Genomic DNA, 12,028 nt, shown 5'->3' on the forward strand with positions numbered 1-12,028 from the left:
TAGGTCTTTAAAAGGCTCTTTTAATAAGCCTAAAACAAAAATTCTAAGTGAAATGAAAACATTAAATCATTGGCAACTTATTTCTTTCTGAGTAGTATACAAAAAAGTCATTTTTATAACTAATGTCATCTTTGAGTCTATGAAATCAGCAATAATCTATAACTAAATATATAAAGTTTACAGATAATAGTATTTGAAGATGAATAACTATCACTAGCATTAAATACATTCAAAACAGGAAAAATAAAGCATAAATTCAAGAAGTTTAAAAGATGATTAATCTCATATATTATATTTGACAATATAATTATAGATTCTTATGTCACAAAACCAAATTTTTTTTCTTAAAGAGGTGTCTCCCAGGCTGTGTAGTTCTTTTTGGTACAACACTTGAAGTCAAGGTCTATGATGATCACTATTTAATAAGTGAGTGAGTGACTACCAGCACCTGGCACTCTGTTCAGTAACTACTTTAGCAGCAGATCTTCAGTGTCAGCATAGATCTTAGGTAGGATCAACTCAGAGACCTCTAGTCCCAGATTTAACAAGTCTGACTTGAGAGGTTCCCAATGACCTGGGTGCAGGTTGCTGGCTCCTGCCCTATTCGCCTAGCCTACTGCCACATATACTTGTAACCTTACTGATCGTGCACCAGATACTCAACACAGGATGGACACCTTGTCTTGCTCTTGCTTTTGGCCATTTCACTTATTTCTTTCAGAGAACTAGAGCCCCCACTCTGCAGAGGATTTCCCAATGCCAATGGTTCATTTACCTAGCTTTAGTGAGTACTAGAATACGACTCACTCCCAACTTTTGTCAATCTACCTCTATCCAGGGCAAGCACCTTCTAACTTACCAGCTGAGGTATGACCAGCTGGAACACTTTGTTCTGCCTACCAGTCTATACATCTTATGGTTTGAGCTTCTGCCAATGGTTGTTTCATCTCAGTGACTAAATTTACTTTCGAATCCTTACCCCTACCAGGTATGTGCCTAACGATTAATTTATTCCACATCTTCACATAAGAAATGCAATGAACAGAAATGTTTCTGCTCTTGTGAAGTTTCCCCAATTATAGGAGAATATAAACAATGAACAAAATAATGTTAGGCAATAAATGTTAGAAAGGGGAAAAAGAAGAATGAGGATTAAAAAACTGACAGGGTAGGAGCTAGGATTGTACTCAGTGGCAGAGTGCTTGCCTAGCATGTGTGAGGCCGAGGCCCTGGGTTCGATTCTCAGCACTACATAAAAATAAATAAAATAAAGGTCCATTGACAACTAATAAAATTTTTTTAAAAAACTTACAGGGTAGCAGAGAAACAGAAGACTTCTCTGATGAGATACGATCAGAAACCTGAATGAAATAAAGGAATGAGCCATGCAGAATTTTGAGAAAAGAACATCCCAGGAAAAGAGAAAACCAAGTGAAGCCCCTGAGATGGGAGCACACTTAAGAGTACCACAAACAACAGGTCAGTGCTGCTGGAATTCCAGGACAGAGACGGGGAGATGAAGAAGTAAGGCCTAGATCACAAAGTGCCTGACAGATCATGGTAAGAATTTTGGATTTGATTCTAGACTGTGATAGAAGTCATTAGAAAGGTTAATCATGGGACTAAAGCAATCGGATGTCTTAAAAGGCCTGCTTTAAAGGTCATATATGATTCCACTGATAATATTCTAGAAAATATAAAAGTTACAGGAACTGAAAATCAGATAAATGGGAATGGAGTAAAGGATTCACTACAAGAGAATTTAGGGAGGTGATGGAACTATTCTTGATCATGCTGATGGTCATACAACTGCATGCACTTGTCAGAACAGTAGCCACAGTAGCCTCTGTCCATTTTCTTCCAATTAAATTCATAGTTCACACAATTCATGGTGTGTGTGCGTGTGTGTGTGTTTATAGAGGGGTAAGTATGGCAAAAAGAAGGAGATCACTTCGGATCCTGACTATAACAATAATCTAAGTAAAGATGATGGTAGCTTAGGCCAAGATACTAACAGTCAAGTTGGCAAAATGTGTTTGGGTTAAAGATGTAACACAAAAGCAGAGCCAAGAGATTTGCACCCACAGTAAGTCTCTCACAGGGGCAATGAGTGATAGGGTGCAAGTGTTCGCTGTGGTCTCTTAAGTAATTTTTGACCTAGATCAAAAATAGTTCAAACCAGCATCAGATTTTGTAATTGCCTTCAGAGGGAAAATCATTTTCAAAAATTTGTACTGTAAAAACTTTTTCAAAACCTGATTAATATTTTTTTTTACTTTGTTACAATATAAAATATGTATTACTTTTTGACTAATATCTTACTAATTCAACTTTAGGTTTGCTTCATTGAATTTGCCTAAGGAAGAATGTTCAACCAGCTAAAAAGAATAAAATTCTTTGAATTTCTTTGAAAGCATTCACATAATAATCAGTATGCAAATAGTAGAGCTTCCCTACTTAACAATATTTTCCTAGTCTTAAAAGCCTCTAGAAGGGCTGGGATTATAGCTCAGTGGTAGAGTGCTTGCCTAGCACTTGTGAGGCACAAGTTTGATCCTCAGCACAAAAATAAACATATAATAAGGCATGCTGTTCATAAACAACTACAAAAAAAAAAAAAAGTACTCTAGAATCACACAACTTTAAAATCAAAGCTGGGATTCTTCAGTGGTTTGAAAGTTACAGGGCTCCTGTTACCAAAAGTATGTGAAATCATCAATGAAAGTCCACAAAAGTGGTTCCAAAAGCATACAAAAATTATTCCTTACCCATAATGTAGCCTGAAGACACAAACAAATATGTCCAAATTTTAAATATTTTTAATTAAAAAGGGAAAATAAATTCAGCATTTATGTATATAGGTTAGTATCTAAAATTTTCAAAACATATGGTCTATAAAAGAAACTAAACACAAATAAGGTTCTTGATGAGGCCAGTAAATTACATACAGGAAATCCAAGGTACAGAAAGGTTGAATCAACATTCCTTAGTTATGCTTTTAGTTAGTGGCAAAGACAGGGTCACAAGCCAAATGTCCATGAAACTAGAAAGTGCTTACAGGAAGTGAGAAGTATCTTCCTCAACTTTTTGGTACATAAAGTACTAGCACAATATCTTACAGTAACTATATGATGGGTGAAAATGATATCAATGAATTTTTTTTTTTTTTTTTGCTTTTGTGGCATTGGGGAATCAAACCCATGGCCTTGCACTTTCTAGGCAAATGCACTGCACTACCCACTGAGCTACATCCCCAGGCCAAAACAAACTTTAATGTATAATTTAGAAATTTCATAAATTCAAACTTGTCTGTCCTCAAAATTATTCTGAATCAGCTGGGACTAGCATTAACAAAACAATTACTAAATTAAACCAAATTATAGAAAGTCTTGGCATTCGGTCAAAATCTTAGCAAATATTTAAGACATTTACAGAACTGTAAATAAGAAAGCAAAAACCTAAAGAAATAAGGGCAAAGAAAGAGTTTGGGAAATCTGCTCTGTATAAGAAAATATATCTTAAAGAAAAGAGAGGTATAGAACAGGGGTAGATAATAAATAAAATGATCTTATCTAAGTATCTACAGGTTGAATATCCCTTATCTGAAGTACTTCAGGAGCAAAAGTGTTTCAGAGCTTGGAGTATTTGCACAGAATTTACCAGATAAGCATCCTTAATTCAGAAATCAGAAGTCCTAAAGGCTTCAAAATCTGAAACTTTTGAACACCATGCCAGTATGAATTTTGAAACCTTTGAGTTTTACATTTTTTAATTAGGGATGCTCAACCTGCACTAAGTATATTGTAAAATTGTGTTTCTAAAAATGAGGGTCTGAAATTAATTCAATGAGTCATGTTTAGCATTCTTAAAATTCTTTTAGAGAATAGACTAGAAAATTTCAGGTGGTGAAAACACTGTTTACAAAACTTGTGTCAGTGGTTTATATAAAAATATAGTTTGTACTAGGTCACAAAGTATTTTCTACTATAGACAGTCATCAAAAGTTTGAAAGCCTACATCACAGAAAATAAAATATGAATTTACCATTTTTTTGGCATGTTCTTCACACAGAGGTGTCTGATGTGTAATGTCAAAAACTGGCACAGAGCACTGCTGTCCATCTGCAAACTTGGCGGTGCAACTGGAGAAGAGCTGCTGAGAGCGGTTCAAGAGGATATCTGTGTTTTTTAAAGTTAGGAATAAAATACACTGAAATGCTAATTTTTCAATATCTACATAAAATTCACTACACCCCTTACTTATGTTTAATAAATATGAATTTTATTATCTATAAAAACCTAAAGTACAAATCCAAATGCTGATACTGGAGAATGTTGACAGCTGAATTTATCACCATTATTTATAGGAGATACTGCTGAAGGAAGTTATTTTGCTAATATGTTCCTAGTGCAAGTCTCCTTTATGACCATGCTGAACCAATTATATTATTTGGAGAAGAAGGATCATTTTCTTAACAAATTTGACTCCTAAACTTTCCACTATAACAACTGTCTTTTCAAATCAATGTTTAAACGGAAAGACTTTCTACTTATGAAATTTATCAAGACTAAAAACTTAAAGATTTAATTCTTAAAAATCCAATTGTCCAAAGTTGAATTTTTCATTTCCCATTTCTAACAGCAAACTCAGACTCAGAACTTATGAAAAAAATTAAAATCAAAATTTTAAATTGGAACATTAGAGTCAGGCATGGTGGTGCACACCTGTAATCCCAGCAGCTCAGGAGGCTGAGGCAGGAGAATCTCGTTCTAAGGAAGCCTCAGTAAAAGTGAGATGCTAAGCAACTCAGTGAGAGTCTCTAAATAGAAAACAAAAAAGGACTGGGGATGTGGCTCAGTGGTTAAGCATCCCTGAATTCACTTCCCAGTACCAAAAAACCCACAAAAAACAAAAAAGCTACTCAGTTCCAAATATTTAATAAAAGAGATAATAAGATTTCATTTACAGTTGAAAGCTACCTGACAAATTTTTTCCTCAAGCATATCTATTAAGATACCTTGCTTAGTCAGTGATGTGTTATCTCATTTCCTTTCAAATTAGTTTGTACTCACCAGAAATAGCAAATGAATACTAGAGCATCAAGCACACTGTAAAGCTGTATAACTACCTTTGTATAACTAAAAACTTAGATTTGATTTTTCCATCAATAATTGTTATACAGTTACTCCTTACAAGCTAACTGAACCACCAGAAGGATCAGAATTCTTCTATTAATAACATATAACTAAGTGTCAGCCACTAGGAGAACCTGCTATTTGCTATCAGTTTGGCTTATTTTGTTGTTATTTAGTCCTCTTGACTTTGATCCAGATTCTGAACTTAAGATAATTAGAAACTGAATCCCAATTTTGTCTGAAAGATAAAAGATGAGCGCAATTTTTTGCAATTGTGATTTCTACATTTCCCAGCTCAGTGTCATGAGAATGTGTGTGGGGAAAAGAACTGAAATAGTATAAGCAGAAAAAAAATTATGCATAAGGTTTTAGGAAAATAAGAAGTCACTTAATAATTTCAAACATTAAATAGTTATGATTTCAAAAGTCATTCACTTGATTTGAAAATGAAGCGCAGTTATCATCTGCAGCAGAACGCTTGCCTAAAAATGTAGGCAGCTCTAGGTTCAATCCCCATACTAGGGGGAAAAAGGTACATAGCTCCAAGTAAGTTAAACCCTTTTCCATTCACACTTGATTAAGTTAGAAGGATACGTTGGAAACAATGTCTGGTGAATGGAAGGGCTTTGTTAGTGCACTGTTCCCCCTTCATGGTTCCACTGCATGCTGCTGGTTCCACCTCCCTCAACTTGGTCCGGCTTATGCTAAGGACAGAAAAATACAAAATTAGTTTTTAAAATACATGTTAAGAATTCAAGGTAGTTATTCAATATTATGTTAGTACTTTGTAATATCCATGTTGTAACCATCTATAATAGCTACAGTCATTAACTTGCAAATATGAGTTAAAGCAAGTACTATAAATACCAAATGTGTTATTTCCCAAACCTACCGACATTCAAAGCAAATAGATTTCAAATATATGTTTTTATTTTTTAAATGATATTTTGGTACCTTTTACTTTACAAAGAGACAATAGGGAAAAGTGATGAAGAACATGAGACTAGAATCAGACACTGTTTAAATTTCATCTCTACCTCTTACTAGCTGTGTGACAAGTTACTAAGCCTCACTTAAGAAACAATTTCCTCACTTGGAAAGGCGAGACAACTAGGTCCCCTCAGCTGGCAGGTATGTTGTGAATATGGTTGTTAGTCACTTGCTATCATCATCATTATTATGACTTAATCACCTTAGGCTGCTAAATGGTAAATCTGCAAAAAAAAAAAAAAAAAAAAAAAACACTTCATCTTAGCCAGGCACAGTGGTATGCGCCTGTAATCCCAGCAGCCTGGGAGGGGCTGAGGTAGGAGGATCACAAGTTCAAGGCCAGCTGCAACTTAGCAAGACCCTGTAACAAAATAAAAAATAAAAAAGGGCTAGGAATGTAGCTTAGTGGTTAAATATCCCCTGGGTTCAATTGCTGGTAGCAAAAATAATTTTTTAAATAAAACAAAATAAATTAAAAGGACTGGGGGGCTGTGTCTTAGGGTAAAGTTCCCTTGGGTTTAATCCTCAATACCAAAAACAAAAATTAACTTGCCCTTATATATAGGAAAGGGAACACTAAGATGCAGAAATGATAGAGTTACTCTCGTCTTCTAAAATTTTGAACAAACTTCTAATTTTGGACATACTTTAAAACTTTCTAGTATGTGTAATCCAAGTTTCAATATTTAAATGCAGTCTCCACTTTGTACATTTAGTATTTAAATGTATTTAACGTACTTTTAAATTTTATGAACTGGCAATGCACGCACATGGTTCCAAAAATAATAATTCTACAAGACATCACAAACAGGCCTTTACACATATCTGACTGAGCATGGGGGAGAAAAATCCTAATGCACTGACTCACAAATCAGGCACCAAAATAAAAAAAAAATCTTGCATTGTTTCCAGTATCTGTATCTGTAAGGATTTCAATAAAATGATTTACGCTAAGTAGATTAGGTCATACAGAATCTAAACTGTGTGAATCTACTACTTCTATCATAATTATTACTTTCATAGAAACAGTGAATGGAAATGGATAATCAAGCACTGCCATAGAACTTGCTTTAATTAAGAGCCTGCAAGATTTATCAAGATTATAAGGATGGAAAAGAGAGTCATTTCAGAAGTAAACCATTTGTTCCTAATAGTTTCATACATGGTCCCCCCAAAAGATGTTTACATTATTAATTTTAGCCCTGTAAAAAAGATATCTAATTTGAAATAAATAAAACTTTACTACTTGGGGCAGCTAGGCCCAAATTCTCTTTTTATCTATTATTCAAATAGAAGGTACCTCTTTATACTGAAGGGATAATTTTCATAGAACACATAATTGATTTAGCTATCTACCACCCCTAGTATACATCACAATTGCTTATTTTCTTTCTAAACTTTCAAAAAAATCATTTATTTTATTTTTTATCACCTCATGTTCCAATTTACCAATCTCTTAAAATGAATCTGAACTCAGGATTTCAATATCCCCCATGGATAGATTGAGGTTAAAATTATGTTAAATGTATTTTATTATTCAAATAACCCCAACAAAGCAAAGAGAATTACTAAAAATGTTTTGAGGTTTATAATACGAAAACATCTACTATAGGTTTCCTTTCTGCAAGCTCTATAGTATCCCCCATAAACAGTCATGTTCCCACATAAATGACAATGGACAACACAAGACACCAACAACACTTGTCACTGTAGGACTGTGGGCCACCAAAGAGTCAGATACAGGACTATGTGCTTTAGGCTATTTCAGTGGCTTAGTCTGCTGACCTATAAGGATGAAAAAGTTGTTAGGTAACGCCCTAAACGTTACTCAGCTTATATACAAACCATTCTTCATAGGACACATATTAGTCATTAAAGTTCCAATTTCTGAAATATTTATCCTAATGTCTCTAAGAAACTAAGAAAACTAAGACTTTGATACCAAAATTATCAAACAGATAGAGGACATCATATAACTAAAGCTAATTTTTGTGAACTTAAAATACAACGTACAGTAATAAGCAATGACCAAAGAACAATTATGACACATTGCTTTATGATCATCAGTGATGCAATGGGCAATAAACTTTTCATTAATCATGGGTGACATATTTAAATGATACCAAATCGATTTGAAAATAGTAATAGAATCCATCTTGGTGTGTTGCCCAGTGTGGTGGCACACACCTATAATCCAAGTGGCTTGGGAGGCTGAGGGAGGAGGATCTCAAGTTCAAAGTCAGCCTCAGCAAAACAGAGGTGCTAATAAGGGACTGAGTGAGAGCCTGTCTCTAATAAAATACAAAATATAGCTAGAGACGAGGTTCAGTAGTTGAGTGCCTCTGAGTTAAATCCCCAGTAACCCCCTCAAAACAAGAATTACAAAAAGAACGGACGATGTAGCTGAGAGGTACAGCACCTGCCTAGCAAGTACTAGTCCTTGGTTTGATCCCCAGCAGAAAAAAGGAAGGAAGGAGGGAGGGAGGGAGAGATAAATGGACATAGATAAAATTGTCCCAATCTCAATGTGCAAACTCTTACATCACTTTCAAGATCATAATAATATGTGACTTTATGTATATAATATTTATATACAATTCTTTTATGTTGGATATAGCTATAATTTCTACTGAGATTATACACTTGAAAGCAATATACCATCTAAAATGTATGCTATCATTATTTTGTAATATCTTTCAAACTGAGTGAATTGTTTCAACAAATAAAGAACAGACCTTCATATATTCAATTCTTCAACAACAATGGAGATTTTAAGAATTAAATGGACCTTCATCCTGCACTCATAGAAATTACTGCCTAGTATGAGACTGACTCATGATCACTATAAAAAATTAGAATATATAAATATTTTCTTCACTTTATCAATAATCCCCCCAGTTAGCAATATTAAGATATATAAACTCCTAATTTTTTTCTATTCATATATATGCCAAGTTGTCATCTGAAAATGTAACACTAAGACATGTGAAATAATGAACTCAATAAAAATTTGGGTCTCCTAGACTTGGAAATGATATTCTTAAGGTAAGATGTTCTGAAAATTTTTAATTCAATTTAATGCTTTAAGTGTATATATTTCAGTTAAAACTAAAAGAAAACTGAAATCATGATCAAAAATATATAACAACCTATGCAGTGGCACATGCCTGTAATCCCAGCAGCTCAAGGGGCTGAGGCAGGAGAATCACAAGTTCAAAGCTAGCCTCAAAAACTGAGTGAGACCCTAAGCAACTTAGTGGGACCCTGTCTCAAAATAAACATAAAAGAAAAGGCTGGGAATGTGGCTCAGTAGTTCAGGGCCTCTAGGTTCAATACCAATTGAAAAAAAAATACCTGATACCAATTGGAAAAAAAAAAGGAAGAGAAATAATAAAAAGATCAGAATGGAAAAAAATATGTTTATAGTACTTAATCAGTTTTGTTAATGCAGATAAAGAGAATTTTTTCCCTTTTTTCTGCATTTTCCAAATTTTGCAAAATAAACAAGCACCTGCATTACAAACAGAAGAGATGTCTTCTCCCCCTGAAGAAATGCAATGTAATAAAATATGTTGAACATGTTAGGCAAAGTGTAATCCCATCTACTCAGGAGGTTGGGGCAGGAAGATCACTAGTTTGAGACCAGCCTGGGCAACTTAGTGAGACCCTGCCTCAAAATAAAAAGTAGAAAGATTTGGGGATGTAGCTCAATGGTAGAGCACCCCTGAGTTCAATTTCCAGTATCATTAAAAAAAAAAATAATGAGCAAATGAATGAATGCATGAAGGAAGGAAGGAAGGAAGGAAAGAGAGAAAGAGAGAAAGAAAAGAAAGTTGAACACATAATAGATTGGATAATATATTAATAGGAAACACATGGAAAAGAAAACTCTCTTAAATAATGCAAGCACAAAACATGTCCTTTTAATATAAAACATTTTCTTTTGTCATTTAAAAAAACTATATTACTTTCAAATAACATGAAATGTTTTAGTACTAAGATAATATTCTCAACCCTCAACGAATAAACTGTAATCAAATTCCAGCAAAAATTCAGTAATGCTTTTACCGTCAGCACGTGGCAGTACTATTGTGCCACCTGTGTAGTGCTTTTTTTTGGCAACAAAACCAAAATGCAATCTCAATATTTTAGGCTTAAATGGTCACCTCACACTGTGCCTTAACCACCCTCTCAAAAAACACAGAAAACAAAAAACAAATTGCGACAAGTTCCTCAGAACAGGTGGCTCTGTGTTGCTCTAACCTGGTTCGAGTACATGCAGCTCTCCGCAGTTCCTGCATTAACTGACCAGTACATTCTGGTTCTTTACTGGCCGCCTGCAGCAATGCTTTCCTAAATGTATGACGGCATTTCTTTTGACGAGATTCTGCCCGTTCCAGGCGGCAGAGGTGCTTGTATTTCTGCTGAAAGTAAGTGCAAAGTTGGGTCACCCTGGAGCTCCTACTCTCCGCATCGTCGTCATTTGGCCTGGAAAGTGCAAGGAGAGAAGTGAAAAACCGATTACAACCCGTTAAGCTCATTTTAGAAAGGGGAAATGAGACTGAGGAAGGGTGGCTGGATGAACAGGGTTAAAACCTTGGTGGCATGTAAGTGGTTAAGAAAATTAGAGCAAGAGATTCCAACAGAGCTGAACATAATATTTCAACTCAATGCAAGGCAGCAGAGACAATCCAGGGCTTTAAGAAGCTTAACCTTCTTAGCATGTCATCATTAGACACTTAATGCACCAGTATCGTCTTAATTTTAAATGAGTAGGGACTCAGAGAAAACCACTTCTTTACCTTTACTTACTACTGAATAAATGACAACCAATTCAATAAAAGATGTCATATGAGAAATAGAGCAATGAATTCTAACAGCACATTACCTAGGAGCTGCCCTTTTAGACATTCTGGTTTTTAACTACCCCCTTTTCTTACTAAGTACTTAAAGAATTCAGAGGCCAGACACCCTGGTGCACACCTGCAATCCCAGTAACTTGGGAGGCTGAAGTAGAAAGACTCCAAGTTTGAGGCCAGCCTGGGCAACTTAGCCAGAGACCCTGTCTCAAAAAGAAACAATTAAAAAGGCTGGAAATGTACCTCAATGGTATAGTGTTTCTGAGTTCAATAGTAATACTGTGCCCCACCCCCTTACAATTTTTTTTTTAATTGTAGGGATCACATTAATTCTACAGTTTTGTTTTAACTACAGAGGTAGCCTAAACAGCATTTCATACACCAGGGAAATAAAACACATTTTCTCTTCATAGACTAATGTGATTAATAGGTGATCCCTACTGCAGTATTATTTGGAAAGGATGCTGAGCACACCTAGGCTTAGTAAGAAACAGTGCTATGGTTAGTTAACATTGTCTGCCATCAGCAAGGTTAAAATGTTCCCTTTTCTATGGAAGAAATGTGATCTCTTTATTGTTAGGAATAATACACAAGACTTGAAAACTAACCTGTTATTTTATCTTATTTCTTTTCTATCTTAACATAACTACCATACATGTGACACCACAGACTATATATTATCTTACTAATCTGTAAATCATTGCTTGGTTTTTCTTTTTTAAAGTGGTATTATGTCTTTTTTTTTTTTTTTTTTTTTCCCCAGAATGGCATGTAAGAGGCTATTCTACAAACTTCTATTAGGAGTCTCCCCTTGAAGCATGTCTTCTGCCTTACAATTTCTACTGCAGATAGATAAACTGAAAGATTTTACTTCAAACTTTCACTTATTCAACATTTACTATGTGTCTATTATGTTGAGTACTATAGAAGAGAGAACAAAGTTTTAAAGAGCCTGCAATGTAATTTAGACAAGATCAACACATTCCAAAGTTAAACAATTCAAGAGGCTAAAACTGATGGTATAAACAGTAGGGTGCACAGACC

General features: G+C 34.8%; 1 protein-coding gene across 1 annotated transcript in view; it reads right to left on the minus strand.

The window, feature by feature from the left end:
• Positions 1-12,028, minus strand: part of INO80D (INO80 complex subunit D) — a 54,725-nt gene that overhangs the window by 14,478 nt on the left and 28,219 nt on the right. Inside the window, 3 exon segments of the mRNA XM_079130571.1 lie at positions 4,045-4,178; positions 5,730-5,839; positions 10,389-10,613. Coding sequence (XP_078986697.1) covers positions 4,045-4,178; positions 5,730-5,839; positions 10,389-10,613 — 469 coding nt within the window.

This window comes from Sciurus vulgaris (genome assembly GCF_902686455.1).
Source record: "Sciurus vulgaris genome assembly, chromosome: 3".
NCBI lineage: Eukaryota > Metazoa > Chordata > Mammalia > Rodentia > Sciuridae > Sciurus > Sciurus vulgaris.